The sequence below is a fragment of the Cryptotermes secundus genome, unplaced genomic scaffold (genome assembly GCF_002891405.2).
Source record: "Cryptotermes secundus unplaced genomic scaffold, Csec_1.0 scaffold1712, whole genome shotgun sequence".
Taxonomy (NCBI): Eukaryota; Metazoa; Arthropoda; class Insecta; order Blattodea; family Kalotermitidae; genus Cryptotermes; species Cryptotermes secundus.
This window is the reverse complement of record NW_019721784.1, coordinates 464,137-491,063: the sequence shown is the minus strand read 5'-3', so window position 1 is coordinate 491,063 and position 26,927 is coordinate 464,137. Positions and strand designations below refer to the sequence as shown.

Below are 26,927 nucleotides of genomic sequence, written 5' to 3'. Positions count from 1 at the left end.
GGTGCCAAATCCCAGAAGACTGCTTTCTTAATGTCTAAATGTTCAAGTTGGTAATGGTGATCTATATTCATTTGTTTTTGTGTTGTATTATAATAAAATGATCTTCTCATCCAATATGGCTGCTAAGTGATATGACACAAAGAAAATCAACAGGTTATTGGCCCAGTTTTGCTCAAAAACTAAAAAGAAAGGTAGGAAAGAAAAAAAGAGGAGAAGACAGAAGAAGAATAACGAAAAATGGCAACCACAGAGACAGAAGAGGTAACGCATCTGCCAAAACTGAAGGACGCCGACTCATTTCCATTGTGGGATTTTGAAATCAAGATTCCGATGCGTGCAAAAGAACTGATAAACATCGTTGATGGCAGCGACCTGTAAGTGACCAAGGAAGAGACGAAGAAAATATGACGAAATGGAAGATGCGGGATTCAAAGTGCCAGTAGTACATAGAACGATAGAGAAACACGTGAAGACCCACATTGTGACATGCACAACCGCGAAAGAAATGTACGACACCTTGAAGCAGATTTATCAGCGAGACACCTCTCAGCAGCAGTGCCTTGTGCTGCAAGACTTTTACAACTTCAAGTATGACAAAATTAAGGATATGATGACGAATATAAGTCATGTGCAGAACATTGCCTTCAAGCTTCGTCAACTGAACCAAAACGTTGATGAAAGCATGATCATGATAAAAATAACAACGATTCTACCAAAAGACTACAAACGCTTTAGCACCGCCTGGGACTCAACGGCGACCGTGGACAGAACCCTTGACAACCTGGTGGCCAGATTAATGTTTGAAGAAGTGAAGTGCAAGATGACAACTAAAGAAGAGGAAAGCGTAGCTTTTAAGACAGTAACTAAAACCAAAAGTAAAAGCCATTTCAAGTGTTTCAATTGTAATCAAATAGGTGATGTCCAGATCAACTGCCCCAACAAAGGTAAGAGAAATTGCTCTATCTGTAAAAGGAATAATCACTCTGAAAAGGACTGTTACTTTAGAAATAAGGACAGTGATACGAGAAAACAATGTACAGTATGTAAGAAAACGAACCATGCTGAAAAGGACTGTTATTTTAAAGATAGGAATAAAAGAAGCAAGGTCAATTTTCTAGCTGAAGCAGCAGAAACCCACGTGAGTGATGCAAATGAAAAAGACAAAATGTATGAAGTGGATAGTGGAAGCACATGTCATATGACAAATGTGAAGACTGATTTGATACATACTAAGCATTATACTCAATGTATAAAGGTAGCAAAGAAAAATCAAAGTATGACCGCAAAGGAAATAGGCAGTTTTGAATTTAAAGAGTGTAGTTTGAAAAACGTTTCATATGTTCCAGAACTCATCAAAAACCTACTGTCAGTGCAGTGTATTACAGAAAATGATGGAGAAGTGTTGTTTACAAAAGAGAAAGTCCAGATATTCAAGGACAAAAATGTTGTAATTGAAGGAAAAAAGGATGAAAATGAATTGTTTGTAATTAACCTTACTGTGATGAATGAAGCTATGATGACTCAGCAAGATATAAACGTAGAGTGGCATAGAAAGCTAGGTCACATAAGTTATGTGAATCTTGGGAAACTACGAGAGATATGCCAAGGGATACCAGAAAGTGTGAGCAAGTGTAAAAGTGTTGATACATGTTCAGTTTGTATGCAGGCCAAACAAGTGAGACTCCCTTTTGATACAGAAAGAAGTAAGGCTGGAAGGCCATTAGAGATAATTCATAGTGACGTTTGTGGACCAACTGATCCCACCACATAGGGCAATAAGAAATATTTCCTTACGTGTGTGGATGATTATACACATTTTGGTAAGATATACCTGTTAGAAAATAAGAGTGAAGTGTATACCTTTTTGAAGGAATATGTAAATGAAGCTGAGTGTCACTTCAATACAAGAGTGAGAAGAATAAGATGGGACAATGGAGGGGAATATAAGAACAACGCCTTGAGAAAATTGTGTAAGAAGAAGGGGATTGTAATGGAATTTACTACCCCATATTCGCCAAAGCTAAATGACACTGCCTAAAGCATGAACTATACCATTGTGGAAAAGGCAAGAGCATTGATTGACTCAAGTTTAAGTAAGAGAATGTGGGGTGAAGCTGTACTCACTTCTGCATACCTGCTAAACAGATGTCCAACAGTGACAGTGAATGGAACGCCAGCGGAAAATTGGTATGGCAAAAGACCATATCTGGCTGGATTGAAGATTTTGGTTCAGAAGTGTACACTAAAATTCTTGGACCATTGAAAAAGTTGGACAGTCGTAGCAAGAAAGGAATATTCGTTGGATACAACACAAATGGCTACAGAATATGGGATCCAAATACTGAAAGGACCTGTCTCCAGATACGTGACATTCACAAGTAAACCTGTGACAACAAATAAACAAAAGGAAATGGAAAGAAGAGTGACGGATCCAGAAGACAAGCCAAATACTCCAGATCAGGAAGATTGTGAAATGCAACAAGAACCCAAAGCTGACAACAATGAAGAAGAACCAACAGATACTGAAGAAAATGAAAATGCTGACCACAAGGATAATGGAGGGAAAAACAATGGACAAAACGAACATGGATATGCATTGAGACCAAGAAGAAACATTCAAATGCACCCAAAGTACCGAGACTATCACACAGAGAGTCAAAAGGAGGGTATGCTCACCTATACATATGACAAGTGCATGGAGAGTGAAGACAGCAAGAAGTGGAAGAAAGCCATTAAAGAGGAAAAGCATTCGCTCTTCAAAACCAAATCTTGGATATATGTAAATAGAGAGAAAGCAACGGGCAAGAAAATTCTGACCAGTAAATGGGTTTTCAAGATAAAGGATGATGGAAGACACAAAGCCAGACTGGTTGTGAGAGGATGTCAACAAAAGGAAGGTAAAATAGATTTCAAGGATACCTTTAGCCGAGTTGTTGGCATGCATTCCCTTAGAGTACTGTTTGCCATAGCAGCACGTAAGAATATGAACATGCAAACCCTTGATGTGAAGACTGCCTTCCTGTATGGAGACCTTAAGGAGGAAAACTATATGGAGATACCAGAAGGATACAAGAACACTGGAAAGATATGTCTCCTGAAAAAGGCATTATATGGCCTAAGACAAGCACCATCGAAATGGAACAAGAAGTTGACAACCTTTCTAAAGAAGAAGGTCTAAACCAACTAAAATCCGACCAATGCATTTTTAAGAATGATGCCAATAGTTTGTTCATGGCCATTCATGTGGATGATGGGAAAATCAATTCCAGATAAAAACCACAAATCCAAAAGTTTATTTAGGAATACAAATCGAGAGGCAACCAGATGGGATACATATCGCGCAAACCAACTATGCAAGCCAAATGTTGGAAAAATACAACATGCAAGAAAGTCGAGAAATGAAAACACCCATGGCCACGACCCGACCAACGAATGACGAAGGAGAAAATGACATAAGATTTCCTTACAGAGAAGCTGTAGGAAGCCTGCTATATATGGTGTTCGCTGTAAATGTGGAAAGTCGAACATTAGAAAAGCCTGACAAAATAGCTGTTCAGAATGTGAAAAGGACCCTTAGGTATGTGAAAGGTACACGAGATTCAGGAATAAAATATACCTCATCTGGCTCCGAAACGGTGAAACTGGAAGCATTTAGTGATGCTGATTGTGCACGGGATGTAAAGGATAGGAAGACTGTAATGGGATATATAATTATGATGTCAGGGGGCCCAATATCATTGTGCTCTAGGAAACAGTATTGTTGCATTATCAACCACTGAGACCGAATATATTGCAACAGCTGAGTGCTGTAAAGAATTGAAATATCTAAAGACGTTGATAGAGGAGTTGACAAGAAAAAGGGTGGAAGCTGAACTGTGTGTTGACACTAAGAGTGCAATCAAGCTAATAGAAATTGGACAAGTAATGCGTAGGAGTAAGCACATAGACGTTAGGTATCACTACATAAGTGAATAATTGAAAGAGAAACTGTTCTCATTCAAATATTGTAACACCGAAACTCAGGTGGCAGACATGTTAACAAAACCGCTATCACCAGAGAAATTTACCAAGTTTAGAGACATTATACTTAAGAAGAAATAAGTCTGATTTTGATAAGACTGAGAAAATTTTAATTACATGTACTAATTTTGTAATCTGAAGACCAAAATTACTAAGTGTTATTCAATTTAACTTTGTAAACAGCTAATAATGTTGACAACATTTTGAAATTAAGGAGGAATGTTGAGAATCTGGTAATGTAAAAATGTTCAAGTTGGTAATAGTGATCTATATTCATTTGTTTTTGTTTTGTATTATAATAAAAAGCTCTTCTCATCCAATATGGCTGTTAAGTGATATGTAAGCACGACACGAAGAAAATCAACAGGTACAACATCTGTTTCCGTAGAAGCCCTGGTGTTGTGAAGAATATGGACTTCAACCCTGTAAGCAGAGATAACCTGACCTGACCTGACCTAACCTAATACAACCAATCCATGAAGAAACAGTGTGGTACCAACAATCACCGTTGAATTGTTTATGGCCTGTACGGATTTCCATGCCAAGAGTCTTGGGTTCCGGCAGGGAGGGAGCAACCCAGGCATCTGCTCCCCTTAGATTTTTTTAAATAAATCATAATAAATATAGAAAGAGAGATATTAAATACATTAATAAAAAATTAGAAGCTATTTTCAACTAAATGTATCCTTCTATCCTGAATATTCATCTCAGAATTGGAGCCCGAAGGAGCAGCAGCAAAATGTGGTGCACTGTATGTTGGAGATGCGATACTTTATGGAAATGGCCAGGACTTGAAGCAGGTAACTGTTATAATATGAATTCTAAATTATTGTCAGGGTTTATGTGGCCTATAATTTTCAAACCAAAAATAAACTAAAACTGCTTGTGGAATATGAAAATGTAACTCAAAAAGTTTTATTACCCATAAAATAAAACTTTTTGAATTACACTTTGACATTCCGTTGGTAGTTTTATTTTGTTATTTTCGGTTTGAGAATTATAGGCCATGGAAACACAGATAGTAATTTAGAATCACCCTGTATTTTTAAGGCTAGATATTGAAGTGTAATTCTGGGTTGGACTTGGTTTGTTTGTCGCTTTCCTTAGTGTCCTTAGTGTCTCTTGATGAATGGCTAAGTCATCTGTGTGCAGCAGGTCACAGGGTGAGGACCTGAAGATCGCTGCCTTCTGGGAAATGATGCCACACAGTCTAGTAGTATCACAGGAACCTGCACCTACCTTCTTCATGGCACAAGAAGAGATTATCTTCTACCCTGTCACACCCTAGAACACAGTAATATTCATAGTCACTGCTGTGAGATCCTCAGATTTGACCATTGTTCCAATTATTTGAACACATGACAAACTACCATGGTAAATTTCACTTAATTTTTTTGAGATTGTTGGGTTGTCAGATTGAATCTAACAGAGCAGGAAGCGATTTCTGTGTCAAATTGAGTCCATCAGAGAACCTAAAAGAACACACATATTCTGAATCTAAGTTATGGGGTGAGCTTTATGTTAAGAATGACTGGATGTATTTTGGTAATGAGGTGCTTATGATAAAGACTGAATGTATAAACAGAAACAATGAAGAAAATGAGAAAATTTTGTTCAAAACATTTGGAAAAGAAGAGGGCAATAGGATGAAATTATAATAGAGATAGATATCATCAAATAATGTTAATGGTTTACAGATGATTGTAACTGTATTTGGTTGCTGCTGGCCTGTAGGTCAGTTTTTAGCATCCCTCAATGTATACAGGAAGTAACAACTGTATGCAATTTATACTTGATCTGAGCTTCTCTCTGTGGTGACTAAAAAACACACTGTCTTCTGGGATATGGCGCCATGTAGTCTCAGAATTTTACTAACATACCTACAAAAGTCAGTAAACTTCTACGAGACTACACAGCATTCATATCCCAGAAGACGGTACTTTTCAAAGTTTTAATTAAATTAGAACACCTTCCAGAACGTATCCAAATGATGAATACAGAGCCCTGATGTTCTTGCAGGCCTCTCATCAAGAAACTGTGGATATCTTGCAGATGCAGTTGGGTGACATGTGCTTGGAAGTGCAGTACATTGCAGCAGAGGACAGCGATGAGGAGAATTCACTTGCAGAAGACGTGTATGGCTTTAGGTAAGATGTAGCCTGCAGGGAGGGTAGGTAATGGTTTATGTCCTCTCTTGAATATGTTTCAAATTGGTATGCAAACTCACTGAGATTTCTACAGAAAATTGTTATGATCATCAACGTTGTATTGCGCCATAGCTCAAGCGGTTAGTCACTGGCTTCCCAAAATGGTGGCCCGGGTTCGATACGGGATCTGGTCAAGTGGGATTTGTAGTGGACAAAGTGGCTCTGGGTCAGATTTTCTCCGAGTACTTCGGTTTCCCCTGCCAATCTTCATTCCACCAACTGCTAAACAATCACCCTCACCTATCATCTGGGACTTGTACAATAGGCCAGAAGTGGCCGCAGTACAAGGGACTTAGTCCCACCCCACTAGCAATAACAAAAAATAAAAAAGCTTAAAATTTGGCCACCTGTTAGGATAATCAGTGACATGAACTGTAGATATTACAGTATGTTTAAGGGCAAACAGGCTGTGCCCCATCCGAAGGAATTTTTTTTTTGTTTCCAGTTGATGAAACAGATGAGCTCAACAGACACACACTCGGAACGCTTAGCCTCCTGCAGCAGAAGCAGAAAGAAATGCAGTCTCCATTTGTGGTCCTTAGTGGCAGTAAACAAACATGAGTATGCGTTTTGTCTGCATTCATTGAAAAGAACAACCAGTTCTAATTAAAAAAAATTGTACTTCTTTTGGCTTATTTTGGACTTCACCCATCGTCTGGTATGTAAAAGACAAAAAGACAAAAAACCACGACGTTTCGGAGACTGGATCTGCCTCCGTCTTCAGGTGGATAGGGAAGGATAAACCTACTCAGTTGGGGCCCCTTCCCTATCCACCTGAAGACGGACACAGATCCAGTCTCCAAACGTCGTGGTTTTTTGTCTTTTTGTCTTTTACGTACCAGACGATGGGTTAAGTCCAAAATAAGTCAAAAGAAGTACAGTATACACCATCGTCAGAATCCTTTCAAGTCTACCAAAAAAAAATTGTATTAATTAACTGACAGACTTAGACATGAGAACACAGATTACTAGATGAAACCAGTGAACTCAATTCACAATTTGTCTAATCTTGACATTGCAAATAACAGTAATTCATAGCTTTAACTTAAAGGCTGAGTATATGGGAAGCCATATAATATTGTTGTTAATGTCATATGGTGATTATACTACTGCAAAGTAAATATTTGTTTTTCTCTGAGCATGTCACTTGTCTTGTTATAATTTGTAGACTGTGCACTATAAAGTGTCATTTTAATGATGGATTGATTAATAAGACTTTCCTCCTTGGTACTGTGAAGCTTTACTAAAAATTTCTGTTTCTGATGCAGAATATGAAATTTCATTTTCAAAAAGAAAACCACCATGTGAGGTTTTTGTGAGATCTTCAAGTTTAACATGAGCATTACTACATTTTCTTTATTTCTTTCTTTTTCAGGGCAACCATCTCAAAAACAAAACTGCAAATTCTTCATGAAATATGCTGGCACCAACTCTGAACTTTGGCGTGTTTTTTTGCTTCTTACTGTCTCTATTTTTAAATGAGACACAGCTTGCAGCTGCCAACAGTGCCTATGTGTATTGGAAGGAAGGCCACAGAGTTCATTTCACATTCAAATGAGTACAGTGGTTCTCCTGCTTCCTTAGGTAACCTGTTGGCACCTGTAAGCTCCAAGGGAAGAAAGAAACCCTTGTTCAGTTGTAGGCCAGTATGGAAAGCTGTAAAATTATACAAGCAGCAGAATCAGAAGATGTACAGTCTACTGCAAATCATTGTAAAGCACCACTGATATATCACTGAAACATTTGTAATGGGTTATAAAAGTAACTTGGTTCATCCTGGTCCGTCACACTAGTAATTGTATGTAAGGGTTTTAACCACTGTCCAGTGTGATTGATAAAAGCTGTTTTTAATTTTTCATCCTTTACATGTTTCGGTCAAAACGACCATCTTCAGAAAGATATCAACACGTACGGAAACTGCTATTACATGTGATACATGTATATGTTTTATATCTTTTAACTAATATTAAGATGTACATTGATTTGTTAAAACATCTACAAATTATTACAATTAGTCTGTTTGCAAAATAATGTTCAGTATTTGTTTTAAACTAGAACCAATATGGTTTCTTGTCCTTACACTTTTGTAATAATTTTAAATGTTTTATCAAATCAAAGTACATCTTAATATTAGTTAAATGATATAACATACATATCTATGACATGTAACTGTAGTTTCCAGAAGTGCTGATAATATCCTTCTGAAGATGGTCGTTTTGACTGAAACATATAAAGGATGAAACATTGAAAACAACCTTTATCAATCGCACTGGACAGTGGTTACAAATGTTATATGCGGTTATGAAAGTCCTGTGTTTAATCCACATGCAGATGATAAAGAGTCCTCTGTAGGTATATGAAAACTCGAAAGACACATAGACACGGCCAATAATATCAGGTCATGAAACTGTGTAAGGTTGATCTTAAGGCACCTTCTTGGAGGTGGGGATAATGATTTGAACCCAAAATGAATATATAAGTCAATGCTGAACATCATCTGAAGTCTGAATTGTAATCCTGAAGTGTTACTAATCTTCACTTAAGAAGGTACACAGACAGACTACAGGTGTTCCCAAACTTACATTTTTCTTGATATCAGTAATGTATAACTCTTAAGTTGACAACCTCAGTCACATATATTCCAGCCACCTAATTATTTAAGACAGTTTCAATGTGTTCTATTCTTTGTTAATTGAAATTGACTTAAAATCACATTATTACAAAAGTTGTTACATTTGTGTATTTCTTCATGAAATAGGGATTATAATTTAAAGCATGTACACCTACTCCATTAGGTGCATGAAGAATATGTTGTTCAGTTAGTGTGGTTACTTGCAAGGTTGGAATTATGTATGGAGTTGATTTTAGTTTGTAACATTCTCACTCAGAGCAGTCTGCTTATGGTAATTGATGGTCATTATACTATCCGTCCTTACCATAGGTAATTAATTTTTCAGTAAATGGTTTTCAAACAGAAGGTATGACATACCTATCAAAAGAAACTGAAGATTTTGTTTCTTTATTGGTCAGTATACTGTTGAGAAAGGTACAATAAAATAGTTTCACTTGGTGTAGTATTTAAATGTATATCATCTTTAGGAAAAATGATATATAAAATAATGTTATATTTTAGCGTCCTGTTGCACTGATTTAAGTCCATGATTTATTTTATCCGTCTTCTAGTGCATACATTCATCTATCCCCTCTTCTCACTCTCACTACATGTTTCGGCACAAATGTGCCATCTTCAGGTGCTGATCCAATCCACGACAAACTAGTTCATTGCATGCCTTGTCTATACATACTAAAATAACTAAAATATATATTTATCATATATACTGATAAATGTTAAGTGTTAAAATATTAAAATTGTACAGCATATTTCATTCTTACGTCATGTTTCATTACGCGAGTCACGTCTATCATCTTGTGTTGGAGCACTCTTTCACTATCGTGTATTGTGCTCTATGTTGCGTCTCGCTCCTGTGACTGCGTGTGTTATACACGCAGTCACGCAGGTTGTTGTGATCAAGGAACTTGCTGCTCACTGTAATGCTATTCTATTTCTGTTATGTAGGGGCGTCGGATTGCATCTGGTTATGTGGGTTAACCATCTGTTTTTTGTTTAGGTGTCCTTGAGCTGGGCATATCTGTTGTGCTGTGGCTGGCCATCAACACAACAAATTCCTGCCCCAGCAAGAACATTCAAGACAGCCACAGCCAAACAAAACCATGAAGCAAAGACCAGCAGCTCAAGGACACCTAAATAAAAAAACAAATGACTAACCCACAAAACCTGATGCAATCCAAGGCCTCCACATAACAGAAACAAAACAGCATTACAGTGAGCAGCAGATTCTGCAATCACAACAACCTGTACACCTGAAGATGGCTGGTTGGGCCGAAACATGTAGTGTCAATAAAGAAAAGCAAGTGAATAGTAACCGATGTTGCACATCAATGGCATCAAAGCAAGACACAAAGTCGGGTGATATCATGCATATGTGTTACCCTCCTGCATGCAAACATAGTAAAGCAAGAGAGGCAGTCTGTTGGACAAATAAGTATCAGTCTGACATGGTCACACACATCAAACTGACATTTCTTCCTGTAATACTGTAATAGTATCTTCCTGTCATGTTTTGGCCTTGACATGCATAGATTTTTCACTTCGTTCTGACTTGCACAGATTTTCACTTCAGTCTTGACATGCCCAGATTTTCACTTCAGTCCTGACATGTACTGATTTTCACTTCAGTCATGACATGTACTGATTTTCACTTCAGTCCTGACATGCATAGTTTGTCACTTCAGTCTTTGACATGCAGAGATTCTGGTGACACAGCTGCAAGAGAAAAGGCTATCTGAAAGAGCCATGCATGGATGATAGGACAGCACAATGGACTTCAGAAAAATGCTGTAACTTGCTCGTTATGACTGTACAACAACAACTCCTTCCTCTTATGGCAGACAAGTCACTTGAGGTCTCGTGCTGGTGAGTCACAGGCCTGAAACAATTACATGAATAGCATTAAAAACAGATTCTGATTTGCATGCAAATCTGAATGTACGATTTCAAACTTGAACCACTTTTAATTTCAGCAAAATGTAAAACTTCTATGTGGCTTGCATGGTTACATAACATTCCTGCATGATAATACTTGGCACTCCCCACCCCCATTCCTCCCACACACAAACATGTTTGATGGTAGTCTCAGGTTCAGTTTCTGCCTCAAGATTAAAAAATACAGTGCAATGGTAAATGTGTGAGACTTTAGACAAGCTTGTCAATGCAGATAAAGTATTTGCTGGTATACATACTGGACTAAAGAAAAGGTACTAATAATACCCATACACTAAGTAAATTTTGTTCAAAGATATGTCCATATTAGAACACGGTAAAAATATATAAAAGTAAAGACTTCAGCTCCTTAAAAATGGGAAATTAATTTCCATTCCCTTACAAATGCAAGCCACGAAATACTGCACTACTTATAAATAGAAAATTTCATGGAAGAACTTTTGCTTATTTTCCATTTCAAAACTTCTGTCCAACCAAAATTCCCAGTCAATAATACATAATTCTGTCCTCTACATTTCAGCTACTACAGCTACACCATGATATCCATAGCCACATTTGTAATTTTCACTGTTTCACAAACTCTGATATCAGTACAGCTTTTATAAAATGTAATTATCTAGATTAGATTATTAGTGGGGACCAAATATTGGTTCTACAAGAACAGGAAACAAAATGGAACAAGAATATTCAAGCACAATAACAAACATCAGGGACAATCAGCTCATAAAATGAAAATACTGATCTTCCCCAGAAATTGAGTTATGTATCAGTTCCATCATTACAAAAGTGTTAACATTCTGCTCAGCAATTAATAAAGTATGGCCACAAACGTCTCAAAAGATTATGCAAGGCATGGAGAACTGATTGGAGTCAACACAAACTTTCATACTGCAAAATTATTTGCAAAGAAAGTAACTGAAACAATGAAGCTTCACTGCTTACAGTTCACTATTACCAAGCTCATACTTAATAGATCACTGTGGTCGCGGTGCAAGGGCCAAGAAGGCCCACCCCTTATACTACATTCATACCAACAGAGAAACGTTTTTAACACAAAATTTGTACCTACTTTTAAACTCGCCTACAATGCCAAATTTCATGAGCCAAATACAAACTAATCTATACTGTGAAGTGCTGTTTTGTAAGTACCTGTAATAATATTAATCTTTTCTTCTAACAAATAACAAATCATATGAACCTGCATAACATTAGTCCTTCCCTCTCTCTCCAATATGATCCCATAATGGCACACTTCAAATTCTCAATTTCTAACACAAATATTAAGAGTAATCATTATTTTGCACATAAAATCAGCATCTATAGCTCTGTCATCACATGACAAATCTGTTTCATTCCACAGCATACTAACTGTGTGTTTGTTAATTCTTTCGGTCACAGTGACAGGCTTACATTTACGTTTGCAACCACCTCAGAGCTGAAGCACAGACATATTCAACCATAACCCAACTGCAGAACTGCAGCTGCACCTCTAATAAGAGTCTATATGATTCAAATTTATATATTCACGAAGATGTACAATGAACAATATTTGTCAAGTACAATTGTCTCCTGCTTACTCAACATATTTATATCAAATCAACACAGCATATACAGAAAACTTTTAAATTACAAACATATAACACATGTAATGTCACACTACCTCAACGTACGTAAATATTACTGAATATTACTAATGAATTAAAATCTTGTAACCTTAATTGAATTTAACATAACCAAACTCCCCCCTGCCCCCTCCCAACTGAACAACCTGATAAGCGAATCAAAACTAATTCTAACAACATAGGTAGATCGTGTAGGACTCCTTCCCTCCTTACCTTGTCTAGTAACTCTGAAGACAAGCCACAGCAACGAGTACTATACAGCCGGATTCAAACTACAGGAACATGAACATTACACATATTGAAGAAAGCAGTCTTCTGGGATTTGGCACCGTGTATATGTGGTGTTAACCGACGTTTCGGAGGAACGTCGGTTAACACCACATATACACGGTGCCAAATCCCAGAAGACTGCTTTCTTCATAGTCACCGCCGTGAAAGCCTCAAATCTTACATTACACATATTCCTTACGTAACTCAATAAATGTTCACTTACATACAAAACCTTATGTCACCACGTTTGTAAAATTTAATACTTACATTACATACGCCACACTATTATGCATTTTGGTTTAATTAAATCAGAAACTTCCACTCCATTCTTACTTCTATCTACAACTTCTTCAGGCTTTCAAAATCGTTCAAAATGGCTCCCGCCACGAGAACACTGGAGGTTCTGGACCATCGGGAGGACCGGGAGCATCGGGAGCGATCGGGGACATCGGGGCGAAGCTTTCTGAATTTCTGAACGGTGATTGTTTCGGACTGGATGAGGCACGGTTAAGTAACGGGTATGAATTTTAATTGCATTGTGATTAATTTGGGGTTATGAATATGTAACATGTTTATGCCGGCTTACATATTAATTGCATTTTTTAAGTGAAAAATACGATGACTCTTTGGCAGTTTCTTCTGAATACTAGTGATATCTACATGCTGAAATTTATTTCTAAACGGTGTCGGTAGCTTCCGTAGCATCGGCATTGGAAGTAGGTTGGTCCATGATCGGTCCGTGACGGTCCATGATGGGTAGTAATGGAATATGCGTGCCGGATTTCGGAGGTTGGATGTGAGCGTACTCGAGGATGTAATCGCCAGCCGAGCGAGCAAGGGCGTGAGGCTGTTTGTGAGTGGACCGAAATAAATGACGAAGTTTCTGTTAGAGAACGAAAGCGTGCGCGTAACCGAGAATATAATAGGGCTTACAGAGAACGGAAGAAGATGAAAATATTGGCTGGGGAGACTGTCAACGTTGATCCAGAAGTTGTTGAACGACGGCGTGCGTGTGTCAGAGAGCGCGTGAAGAGATACAGAGAGCGGAAGAAGGTAAAGAGGTGTAGCCGTAAAGGGGAATACTGCGTTTGTCGATTTTAGTATGCATGTTTTCCGATGGATTGCTGGATATGCTTTGTTTCATCCTAATCTGAAGAAGAATTAGAATTACAGAAAAGGATCCCAGTGAAGATGACGTTTGTTATTAGGCTCACCTGTGATTCGTACGAAGTGAGGTTATGTATTAATTCCACTTTATTTAAACCATCGTAGAAATCAAACGAAGGGCGCAGATGGTGTTACATTGATTTGTGTTAACCAGCGGAATTACATTTCTGTCGTAGTTCAGAAACGTTACTTGAGTTGCATTAATTGTTACAAGGATGTATTATTTCGGTGAGGAGGGATTAATAACTTGCTGGAACTGATACGTTTTAAAATAACTAAAATGTAATGTGGTGTTCTGGTTTAATGAGTTGTTTATGGATTTTGTCTATATATCACTGTCAGTGAGCTGAAGCACTGAAGGCAGTGTAATAACACCCATTTTAAAACTACTGTCGCTGTCAAATCAGGGGAGTATAAATATCTTCCAGCTAGTCTGTGACATCTAATGAAACTAGCATTGCAGTTGTAGCAGATGTACATGACTGCATTTCAACATCATACTAGCTGGCCATGTGGACATGTAACAACATTCTAGGATGTATTTTCTGTACCTGAGGATCAGATATATTTGTTTAGGTATACCAATTGTCTACAGTGCATTATTTAGTGATTGAAACAATTAACAGAATCGACTGCATTGTTTTTGTAGAAGGATTGAAAGAAAACAGAAGATATTTATATTGCCCATTTTACAAAGGTCGTACTGAAAGTCATGAGCACTCTTTTGTAAAGTAACATGCTTTATTATTGACAAACCAAATACACCACCTCAATCTACAGACCTTTCTTTATTTTTCCACATAATCGTCACTTCTTAGTACACATTTTTCCGAGCATTCTGGGAGTTTGAAAATTCCCCTTCTGTAAAATTCCGTTCCAGCCATCTGAAGACACTGACACACTGCTTTCTGAATTGCCTGCCTTGTCTCAAAACGTCGTCCATGCAGCTGATCCTTTACAAATCCGAAAAGATGGTAGTCGGAGGGTGCCAGATCAGGGCTATAGGAGGGGTGTGGAAGAACTTCCCACCCCATCTTTGCAATTGCTTCCAATGTGACCTTTGTGGTCTTCGGTCAATAACTGCGGAACCCACCGAGCACAAACTTTCTTATAGCCCAAGCTTTCAATCATCTCCTGTACTGCACTGTGCCCTATTCCAAGTTTTCAGGCCATTGTGTCCACAGTCACACGCCTGTCATCTTGAATGATCTCATCCTCTCTTTTCTTGTTGTGTTCAGTTGAGGCTGTTCGAAGACGACCGCTCTGAGGCTCATCTTCGATGCTGGTGTTCCCATCTTTAAAATGTTTCACCCATCTTTGAACACTGCTCGCACCCATGCACACACATCCATAAGCACGCTGAATTCAGAAAGCAGTACGTCAGTGTCTTCGGATGGCTGGAATGGAATTTTACAGAAGGGGAATTTTCAAACTCCCAGAACACTGGGAGAAATGTGTACAAAGAAGTGGCGATTATGTGGAAAAATAAAGAAAGGTCTGTAGATTGAGGTGGTGTATTTGGTTTGTCAATAATAAAGCATGTTACTTTACAAAAAATTGTTGCTCATGACTTTCAGTATATATTTAGTAGAAATATTACAAATTGTGACCAGTAGATAGATGATGCTATTGAAGCTGGTGTATCAATGCATATTTCTGTGTGTTGCTGTAAAACTGTAAATGATGAGTTATGGACATCCATGGAGATGTGGCACAGTTTTCGACAGTGCAAGTGCCATCAGGGCACGTGTATTTGAAACTGAATTTGTTGATGAGGAAGAATCATTTTTCATAATGACAGGCCCATAAATGAATTATGTGATCATTGTGAGTTTTTCATTTTAAAGCATAATTCCCTGATTGGCATGTCACTTATTACATTCATGATGGCCTGATGTCCTATTTAATTAATTTTGTCTCTATAGATCATTGTTACATGATATAGGACAAGTCAGTTACTGTACATTGGCAGATTACAATAAGAGAGTAAACTTACAATACTTAACAATTGTTTACAATAGATTACAGTAGATTACAATAGTTAGAGTTCGTATAGTGTGAGGTGAAATCCATATTATGTCCCCTTGGCATGTCACCTTCCATATGTCCTATTGTACCTGTACCGGTAATTATGCTTATGGAGAATATGATGGAATGAGGATTGGCAGGGGAAACCAAAGTACTCGGAGAAAACCTGCCCCAGCGCCACTTTTTCCAACGCAAATCCCACTTGACTAGACCACAGTGGTGGGAAGCCAGCAACTAACCGCTTAAGCTATGGCGTAGCCTTAGAGATAATATTGGTGAATTTGCAAACAGTGAAGAATTCTATATAAAGAACAAGTTTAAAATTAAGTTAAATGTTGATTTCATTAACATAGCAGGAGCTGGGATAGCTCAGTTGGGCTTAGCAACAGGCTGTGGGCTGGACAGCCAGGGTTCAGTTCCTGGCAGGAGCAAAAAATTTTTCTCCTCTCCACAGTGTCCTGACCAGCTATGGGGCCAGCCTAGCCTCCTAGCTGGGGGCTGTGTCCACATGAGTAAAGTGACGGAGGCATGAAGCTGATCAGTCAACTACATCTAGTGCCAAGGTCAAGAAGGTGCAGATATGCGTCCACTCCCCCATCCATAGTCATGGTGTGGTGGTTAATTAATTAATTAAGCACAGGGACAACTTTATTATTATTTACTACTACTACAATTACTGCTGCTGCTACTCATACTACTACTACTACTACTGCTACTTGTTAGCACAGCAGCTTTTACTGCAGTGAGCCACAATTTACTGTATCAGAGCACGTGATATGTAAACAGTATTGAATTGGCACAGGATGGACTTGCAAAGTTGGCTTTCTTCATTATAGTGGTGCCCCTTCAGCGGAGTAATAATGAGATGCTGAAGAAAATTTCCCTCCTTCCTCTACTATCACTGTCTGACCAACAGGCCACAGGCTTTGTTTAGTTTCAGCAGACATTTGTGTAGCTACTATATATCTGACCAGCAGCAGAACTATATGCAGGGTGTTCATGTAGCAAGATGATAAATCAAGTAAATACTTTAATCAACATATCTTTTACAATATAACAGTAATATACTGAACAGATATCTGATTCAGATGAGCAGTATTAATATTACATGGTACATGAACTAAATGGTGAGAGAGGGTAGCACGGTCAGCATAACTACTTCTTACAGGCTAGACGACCGAGGGGTTGGAGTTTGAGCCCCAGCAGGGTCAGAATTTTCTCTTCTCCATATCATCTAGACTGGCTCTGTGGCTCACCCAATCTCCTATCCAGTGGGTACTGGGGGTTCTTTCCATGGGGATAAAGCGGCAGGGGCGTGAAGGTGACCACTCACCTCCAGCTAGTGCCACAGTGAAGAAAATATGGATCTGTTGAACCACTCCCCCATACATCTTCATGGCATAGTGCTTAAGTAGTTAAGGATAGGGACAATTTCACCTTTACCATTTACAAGAACTAACTAACTTACTGAAGCTGAGTCCTTCTTGAGAAGCTGCCAGTCGATACTCAAGAATTTCCAAACATTTTAAGGAAGCTGAAGGTTCAGTACTGTGTTCATAAGAATCCTCCACTGGCCTCTGTCTAGAGCGAGATAAATCCAGTCCATACCATTCCATTCTACTTCATTAAGAGCAATTTTAATATTGTTCCACAATCGCAAAGTATTTTTACACATCATGATTCAGAAGCTTGAAATAAAGTCTGCACCATAGAAGTGTTCAGTCAGTTTTTGACGCAGTGATAGAATATTAATATTTTGCAGCACAGCATGGATTTTGAAAGAATAAATGTTGATGCTGACAAAACATCGGACTCAACTGGAGATCCTGAAGATGGTAAACAACTTGTTGATCCTCTTGAGTTTGTAGAAGTGAAGACTGAAGTCAAAGTGAGTTACAGTTTCTTTCATTGATTGATTGATTGATTGATTGATTTATTTCGTCACTGTAGATCATTGTACATGATATAGGACAAGTCAAGTTAATTCTGAATATTAACAATTTAATATATGAGTAAGGTTAAAATTACAATAGTTACAATTGTTTACAGTTGATTACAATTTAGAATTAGTTAGATATTCTTATTTGTTGAGAATTTGATGGAATGAAGATTGGCAGGGGAAACCGAAGTACTCGGAGGAAACCTGCCCCAGCGCCACTTTGTCCATCACAAATCCCACTTGCCCAGTTCGCAGTGGTGGGAAGCCAGCAACTAATCGCTTAAGCTATGGCGTGGCCTTAGAATAATGATACGGAAAGCTAGTGTAATGTTCACTGCAAATTGGTGCCCTTCTTGATGGCCTGGTATTCTTGATCTCTCTCTAAGCGGCCTACGTAGACGTCCCTCCATCACATGATGTCCTTTCTATCACATATCCAACATGGTGTCTTGATTCCTTTAAGCAGAAGAAGACTGCGCAGTATACATTCATAGCATGCTGGTATAAGCTCAACAAGTCACTTACTCTTGAATTATCTGGTCATATTGATGTTAACTAGGGTTTATCCCCAAACAAGAAAACTCATCTATACTATAAAAACAATGTTCAAGTAGAAATGTTTTCAAAGTCTTTTTAAATTTATATAGTGTTGGTACATCTTTTATATATTGTGGCAAGTGGTTTAAAAGACGAAGTCGAATATTATTGAAGTTGTTTTTACACATACTCGTCCTACATGGAACTATGAATAAGTTGTCTTTCTTTCTTGTATTGTGTGAGTGTACTGCTGAATTAGTAATGAAAACATTCAAGTTGGATTTCATGTAAACTAATATTTTTGTTTTTCTAATCACCCACACAGACTGAGATGAAAGGGAAAGACGAAAGGGATAGAACAAGGCTAAACAGCTTAGCAAAGTGCATAAAATGAACTGCAACAGGCTAAAAGAGTGTTGGAAGTATAAACCGGGATATGTTTCGTTAATTAAATTGTCTCTGCTTGTGCCTTCCAGCACCAACAGATTACAGTGTACACTTGACTTTGTAACTTGTTAAATGATTTATCATGAAAGCTACTTCCGTTCCTGTGAAACGTGGAATTGAGCTTTAAGTTATTGGTAAAATTTCACTTTACTCTGTAACCTTCCATTATAAGCCCAGTTTAACCAGAGTTAAAGTCAATTACTGGATTTTAAAAAAATGAACAAGAAATTGGTGTGTGCCATAAAACATTCTATATAATTTTTAACATGGTACATATTTTACAAGATGTGTGGAAGAATAAACTATGTCTGTGTTGTATTTTTTAAGTTTTCAAGGGGGCAGACCACCTTGTTGATTTGTTCCAGGCTCGTTTATAATAGCACTTGCTTTTTGATTCCAGGTGATATGTACCTCCATAAGCAATTTAGTGAATGTGCCTCTACATTCTTTCAGTGTTAGAATATATTTGCATGTTCGATAATAAAAGCCTGTCAGGATTATGTAGGGATTAAAAATCTTAAAATGCTACATTCGTAAACTCCACTCTGAAGTATGCTTTGAGCTTTGTTAATTAATTTTGAATATTTCATCAGTTTCAATAACGCATTTTGCATTGATGTTATACAGCTTGAACTTTTATTTTTCAGACATTGATATTAATATTTAGTACATGTGCTGAGTGCTAATTGTATTTATTGTGCTGCAGGAAGAGCCATTGGAAGTAGTTACCATCAAAGAAGAGTTGATTGAAGAAATAAAGACAGAGGAATATGCAGAGCTGGCTGAGCAGTTAGTATTGTGATATTTATACTACTTTAAATGTATTGATTGTGTTCTTTTAAAAAGGAATTTTGGACATTACTCTTCATTACAAAAAGAAATCAGGTCCTCAATTAGTTATGTATGTGGAGAAACATATAACTTTATGCTCCCTCTTTGGGGTGTGGGGAGATTGTGACTTGAACTGAGATTGTATTTTCATTACCTTTGAGTAATTATAAGAGACTGATGTAAAAACGTGTAAATAGAAATATGTTAATTACAGATACGGAATGTGTTGAAGATGAATTTTGTCATTTTTCTTCATGAAGTCAACAGTTTAACTGTAATATCTTAATGTTACTGGTATACAAACTTGTAATGATATGAGACTTCCAGGCATTTTGACAAATGTATTTTACTACATTTTCTTTATTATGTCTACTGTTGCATAATTTTGTTAATTTTATGTTCATCATGTTTTATATTAAAGTCATTACAGATTAATTATACACATTGAATATAACGAGTTTCTCAACATCATAGTTGAATGTTGTCAATTATGATGACATTCTTTTGCCTTCCTTGCACTGTTTGCCTTGGTTTTGTTTTCATTCCTATGAGCTGCTCTGCTTAGGGATACAATGGCAGATGTTTGACAGTCTGCCAAACATAGTCTCTTTGTCATTGATAAGGGCAAGTGAGAGTGATGGGACTTGGAGAGTATATGTACAAGTGTCATTTCTGGTACCTTGGACATAAGTCACACTGAACTTGTAGCAGAAAGTGTTAATAAAAATGAAGATGATTAAATGTTGAAAAACAGTGTAATATCCTCTTCATTCATGTCCATTGAAGATACGGGTTATGATAAACATCTGTACTTAATTGTGTAATTTGGGAGGTATGGTTGTAGGAGGTGTATGTTTGAACAACTGGGAGTGGTTCAAGCAAGCAGTGTAAATATGAATTAATGTTGTATGTAACTGGATTTTTTGGATTCAAGGAATTTTGTGAACATAATTAATGAACACAAGTGAAGTAATGCACAGAAAACTGTTGGAAAGAATTTTGAGTTTGCATGCAAAATAATAATTTAGTTCATGCAGATGCGAGACCCATATCTCTTAGTGTTTTGTTAACAAACAGAATATTTCTACCCTCATATAAAATAGTGAACAACTCATATGTTCATTGATCTGAGAGTCAACATTGAGTTTTGTGAATTACATAAAGTGGGTATTGGAAGGATACTGCATTGAAAGATGTCTTGCAATACTCATTTGTGTCTACGAAATTGTTGCAATGAATGAACTGTAATAAGGAAATATGTGAATTTTATTATGTAATTTCTATGAAGATTGAAGACGTGGACTGTCTACTGAACATAAAAATAAATAAAGACATATTTATGTCTAGTATAATTTTCCCCCTTTAAGTGTTGTGGTTTCCCCCAAGATGCTTAAGCAGAAGGGATGCTGTGCATACATTTCCATATTTCTGTATTTGGTATTCTGAACACCTACCAGAAGGCAAATGTTTAAATTGTTTCAGTAGAACGTCACAATTAAGGAGAGCAGTCTTGATTCAGCTTGGGCTGTGTTTAAAACAGATGTGGTTTTAATGTGGTACTCTACCACAGTATTACTTTAATGCATATGTTAAACAACTTATATAAATGTAAGATTTGAGGTTTTCACAGTGGTGACTATGAAGAATGCCATCTTCTGGAATGTGTAGCCATGTAGATTTTGTATGAACTGATGTTTCGGAGGAACATATCACCTCAATCTTCAGTGTAGAAAAATCCACAAGTGAGGAACCAGCATGAGCAGGTGGCTGCAGACTGAGCTGGTGGATACTGTTAAGATGATTCAGGAAGTCCTTCAGCTTTTTGGGTTCATGTGGCCAGATGAAGGTGATGTCCACATAGGGAAACCAGCAGAGGGGCTTCTGGTGTCCAAGTTAACCTTCAAATCCTCAATGTAGAAGTTGGCAATGACCAGAGACAGTGGTAAGCCCATGGCCACACCATCGATTTGTTCATAGAACTGGCCAATGAAGCTGCAGTATGGGGTGGTCAGGACACGGTGGAAGAGTCTCAAGATATGTTCTTCGACGTATCATCCTAACATAGCTGTAGTATCCTTTATGTACACCTATATGTTCCATTTTTGTCAGCGTGTGTTTAACAAAGAACAGTGAAGCCTTAGTAGTGATGGTTTAGTCATTCAGTACTCAGTTTTGACTACTTGCCAATTTGACAACGTTCATCAAACAGTGAATAGTTGTGTGTGAATGTGTTTGTGTATTGTGAGTGAAGAGTTCAGTGTAGTTGTGATTATTCAGTTTATTTACAATAATGCATCTACATTATTACAGAATATCACTTCCTCTTTTCACATCAGCTGTATTTTGTTATAAGTAATTATAAGGTTATGTAATCTATACATTTATAATTCCTTCTGCTGAATATGCCCACTACAGTAAAGCACGGCCAGCGCATAAGGCTGACAGCCTTACCACCATCTTTGAGCCGATTGTCTAGGTAATGAGACCCTCAACATCTCACAACCCTATGGGCCTTCACGGCCTGTTACAGGGATAGCTTTACTTCTTACTTTTACATGTACACTGAAATGTTTTAGAATCTTGTTCTGCATAAGTGAATTCTTTCTGCATGTGAGAATTTTCTTCTGGTCAAAAAGCCAACACAAATTCAAGAACAGTTCTTATGTTCATACCTTTTCCAAATTTGAGTTAGCAGTTTTTCTGCTGTTACACTTTGTTGTTTAACATATTTTAGTCTGAAGAGTAACACATGAGGTATGGAAGGAGTAATTATATGGAACTGTTATTTTACAGAGTTGATGATTCTGCCATTGAAGGCCCTGGTAGTACTACAACAGGCTGTTCCAGGAAGCGTCTTAAATGTGAAATTTGTGGGAAACTTTTATCTCATAGATCTAGTCTGATTAATCATAGACGTACACACACTGGTGAAAAGCCTTTTAAGTGTGAAGTGTGTGGAAAAGTATTCTCAGTGTGTGGACAACTTATTAGACACAATCGCACACACACTGGAGAAAAACCTTTCAAATGTGACACGTGCGGAAAAGAATTTACACAAAAAGAACATGTTGTTACACACCAAAGAACACACACTGGTGAAAAACCTTTCATATGTGAGATTTGTGAAAAGGCATTTTATGCTCGTGGACATCTTGTCACACATCGACGCATACACACTGGTGAAAAACCATTTGAATGTGGAGTTTGTGGTAAAGCATTTCCATGGAAGGGACCTCTCACTACACATCACCGCACACATGTTCTGCAAACACCTTTTAAATGTGTCAGTAGTGGGGAAGGTTTTTCATAAGGTGAAATATCTCCATCAACATAGACTGTGATAACTTTGTCAGATGTTGAATTGACATGACCTGGTACCCATGTCTGATGCAGTTCTCTTGGAAATTATATCTTTGTTCATGAAACTGGCATAAGTTTACTGTTTTATATACCACTTTATGTAAAGGCAGTAATTAAGTTTTAAGAGTCACCGTGTCAGTTTCCATGACTAACGATATTTTACAGGCATGTGAAGCTGTTAGTGAATGGGTAGGCTGTGTTGTGAAGTTGACCACAGTGTCCTTGAGATACTACATGAACTGTGTAGCAATCATGGTGGTTACCAGTTTGAACAGCTCTTAAAACAGTATAAAATAATCTGGAAGTGGCCTTCTTTTTTGTTGTGCCTGGATAGGGGGCATTGACTGTACTCACCCCCTATCAGACGTCTGTGGATATCTCTTAACCTATGCTGTGGAAAACATGCTTGCACTGGGGGAATCCACAAATAATTTGAGTACTCACAAACAACAATAAAGTAAGGTATAATAAAAGAACACACAGGGCCTTCGATTAAACCCCTGGTTTTGAATTCCTACCTTTTAACTACTCATAATATACTAACCCTAAATGACACAAATCAACACTTTGTATTTATTTCTCAAATAACCATTGAACCAAAAGCTCTAATCAGCAATCAGTGACCCGACCACAGGCAAGTACTCACTCGCACTGAACAGGACGCACAAGAAGAACACTGGCGCCATCCCAAGGTTTTCCCCAGGCACACTTGGATCTACCCGTCCATGTCTCGCAACTGCTAGAAATGGAGTGCCTGAAACGGCCTGTTTTTTCCCAATTACAAGATTCAACTTTTGTTTCCCCAAGTTGCGAAAGCTGCGTGCGCAAAATCCCTCAGGTCGGCAACTTGCCGGACATGCCATGTCACGCAAAGCGAAACTTGACCGGGTCTTTCCACTGATGCGTAAACAGTCTTTTCTAAAACAATTCGATCTACTGACAAGGAATGCGAAGAGTCAGCCGCGGCTCTGTCTCCTCGCCTTCTGACCAGCCGTCTGGCGTTTTAACCTAAGCATCCGATCTTACAAAATCACATTTAATAACTAAGAAACTGGGCACAACATTTTACTTCTACAGTAAGGATTAATGGATTTCACATGTGTATACACTTTTAATTGATACTGTGTCAGTACTAAATTTAGACTTATGATGCTGAGAATACCTGTAGAAAATTCCACACAGTTAGGCATGTAGTTTTCAACACATACAAAAACCAATGTTAAGTTATTAATCAGTACATTTCTGTAATAACTACTATTTGGCACTTGGACTTTCCCACCAATATAGACATCAATTTGGGATTCTGTATCAACTATGGGATTTTCTTACCAGTTGATGTTCTTGTGCTTTTCTTTTTTATTCTGTTGATGTAGTAATCCCGCAACTGATATACCATGTATAATAAACAGACCACTTATAATCGTAATGTACTCAACGTTGCAGTTGAGTGGAGTAGCACTCCACTGTGTTTGGATAGTTTTGGCTTAAAATTTTAGCACAGTCTAGCTATCCTAACAGTTTTTCATGGCTTTCATTTGTCCATCCAAGTAAATGCCAGGATAGTGCCTCAATGATTATCACTTCTATCCATATCCATTCCACTATTTTTCATTAATTATCCTGTCATTCAGTGTTATATATCCTGAACAGACTGCTCCTCAGAGAAACTTCGAATTACTTACTTTATTTGTCTTTCATTTGAAGTGTACAAGTGTCACAGTTCTGTTTCGATATTTCATAAATATGTGCAGTAGTGTAAAGAGTTGTGAAATGGACTTCAGATCAGAAGTGTTCTGAATTTGGAGTCATAAATTTAGGAATGCAAGTGAGAATAATCGGTAAGCTCTTGCCTTTCTCTGAAACCTGAAAATGTACCATATTATGGTGGCAATGGATCCAAATAACACGGTGTTCTTAGTAAGGAACTTATGCATCATGATTCAGATGTTATGTGGATACATTTGTTTTGAAATGGTTAACACTGACATTTATTACTGCAGACTGTTCTATCAGTGATTCCTTAACCTGTGTAATATGGCAAATTTGCAACTGCACACTAAATAGATATGGAAGATTAAACAACAGCTTTTCTGCATCACAGTTGGGGTGTCTGATTTTCACATTACAATTGCTTTGAATATTTGAATTAATCTGAGTATGAGGGCTATTTGGAAAGTAAACTTTTATTATAGGCAACTAATGTTGTAGTGTGGAGAGTTCATGCATATGAGGTAGTCACATGACTCATTGCCTTATGGACCATCACCTAGNTATTTGAATTAATCTGAGTATGAGGGCTATTTGGAAAGTAAACTTTATTTTAGGCAACTAATGTTGTAGTGTGGAGAGTTCGTGCATATGAGGTAGTCACATGACTCATTGCCTTGTGGACCATCACATAACCGGTCACCTAGTGTTCTTGTCTCTACAGAGTGACTTGTGATGTGTCCTGCAATTGATCCCACCAGCTGCAAAATTCCCGTTATCTGCTTTCTTCATGCTACAACATGAGTGCTGATGGAAATCCATCATGAAATATGTGCAGTTTATGGCCAAAATTTAATGAGTGAGAGAACTGTAAGACAGTGGCGTAGAATGTTCAAAGATGGGTGAACAAATGTTCATGATGCAGAGTGAAGTGGTCGGCCATCTGTAGTGAATGAGTGATCTTGTTCACAGTGTTGACCAAAAAAAATTGTAAAAGATGACACTTCACAGTTTTAGAACTTCCTGTGAATTTTCACAAATTTCATGCACTGTTCATGAGGTTATCACAGGTAGGCTAGGCTATCACACTTTTTGTGCAAGATTGGTGCCAAAAATGCTCATGGGTGTGCACAAAATGCAAAGAGTGGCTTCAGCTTTGACTTTCTTTGGAGTGATAATACAAAGACGGTGATGAATTTCTCAGCCACATCGTACAAGTAACAGGTGATGAAACCCGAGTTCATTTGTGAATGCTGAAACCAAAGAGCAGACAAAGCAGTGGGTGCGCACACATTTGCCAAACAAGCCAAAAAAGTTGAAACAAACATCTGCCAGAAAGCTGATGGCCACTATTTTTTGGGACAGGAAAAGGAGTGCTGATGGTGAAATTCATGCAACAAGGGACCACAATAACATTAGAAGTGTACCATGAAACGCTAAAAGAAAATGTATAGGGCCATTCAGAACAAAAAGTGTGGACATGCGGTGTAGTGCTCCTCCATGAAAATGCGTGTCCACATACAGCTGCAGACACTCCAGCACTGCTGAAGCATTTTAACTGCGAGTTAACTGGCATAGTTTTCTTTATTTGCTGGGTTTATCCACCTTTCGTGTATCAACGTCTGGCTTCGTTGTATGTGTATTTCCCTTCGGACTGTACGCAACTGGCCAGACATGACAGAGTTCAGCTGATATGGGTGCCAGGCCATGAGGATATTGCTGGGAATGAATCTGCAGACCAGTTGGCAAGAACAGGATCTGAACATCCATTCATAGGACCTGAACCAGCTTGCAGCATCTCAATTGATGAAAGTGATCATGGACTGGACAAATATAAATCACAAAAAACACTGGGAATCCACAACTGGACTGAAACAGGAAAAGGATTTATATCAGGACCCTCTGCCAAAAGAACTTAAACAGAGATCAATTAAGATGGGTGGTAGGATTACTTACTGGACACTGCCACCTAAAAGGGCACATTTTCAAACTGGGACTGGCAGATGACCCAACCTGTGAAAGGTTCTAAGTTGGCCATACACATTCTATGTGATTGTGAGGCTATAGCTTACTTAAGATTTTGCCACCTGGGTCAGTTCTTCATGGAACCAAGTGACTTTTATGAAGGCCCCCTCCAAAGATCCACATTTCATTCGAAGTGTGGGATTAATAAAGGGTTAATCCAAAGGGGAAGCACAATAGATCATTGA

At 37.9% G+C, this 26,927-nt stretch overlaps 1 protein-coding gene and 1 long non-coding RNA gene across 10 annotated transcripts; both read left to right on the top strand.

The window, feature by feature from the left end:
• Positions 1-4,295: 4,295 nt before the first annotated feature.
• LOC111875806 lies at positions 4,296-8,037 on the top strand. 2 transcript variants are annotated; one of them, XR_002844806.2, is made up of 4 exons: positions 4,296-4,820; positions 6,073-6,167; positions 6,673-6,788; positions 7,603-8,037. It is a non-coding gene; the product is annotated as an uncharacterized LOC111875806 (long non-coding RNA). The 2 variants fall into 2 exon arrangements; XR_002844805.2 differs by having other exon boundaries at positions 6,040-6,167.
• Positions 8,038-13,135: 5,098 nt separating this feature from the next.
• LOC111875804 (zinc finger protein 436-like) lies at positions 13,136-25,110 on the top strand. Of its 8 annotated transcripts, none has more exons than XM_023872333.2 (4): positions 13,136-13,219; positions 17,659-17,784; positions 19,526-19,608; positions 22,444-25,110. In XM_023872333.2, the coding sequence occupies exons 2-4, from the start codon at positions 17,665-17,667 to the stop codon at positions 22,958-22,960; spliced, it is 720 nt and encodes a 239-aa protein (XP_023728101.1). In that variant the 5' UTR covers positions 13,136-13,219; positions 17,659-17,664; the 3' UTR covers positions 22,961-25,110. The 8 variants fall into 8 exon arrangements, with proteins under 8 accessions (XP_023728101.1, XP_023728104.1, XP_023728097.1 ...); XM_023872336.2 differs by lacking the exon at positions 13,136-13,219 and adding an exon at positions 13,244-13,754 and having other exon boundaries at positions 17,664-17,784; XM_023872329.2 differs by lacking the exon at positions 13,136-13,219 and adding an exon at positions 13,252-13,754.
• Positions 25,111-26,927: the final 1,817 nt, after the last annotated feature.

Coding starts and splice junctions, on each gene's coding strand:
- LOC111875804 (XM_023872329.2), top strand. CDS start 13,464: ATGGAATATGCGTGCCGGATTTCGGAGGTTGGATGTGAGCGTACTCGA. Junction 13,755..17,658: donor GATACAGAGAGCGGAAGAAG/GTAAAGAGGTGT, acceptor AATATTTTGCAG/CACAGCATGGATTTTGAAAG. Junction 17,785..19,525: donor AAGTGAAGACTGAAGTCAAA/GTGAGTTACAGT, acceptor ATTGTGCTGCAG/GAAGAGCCATTGGAAGTAGT.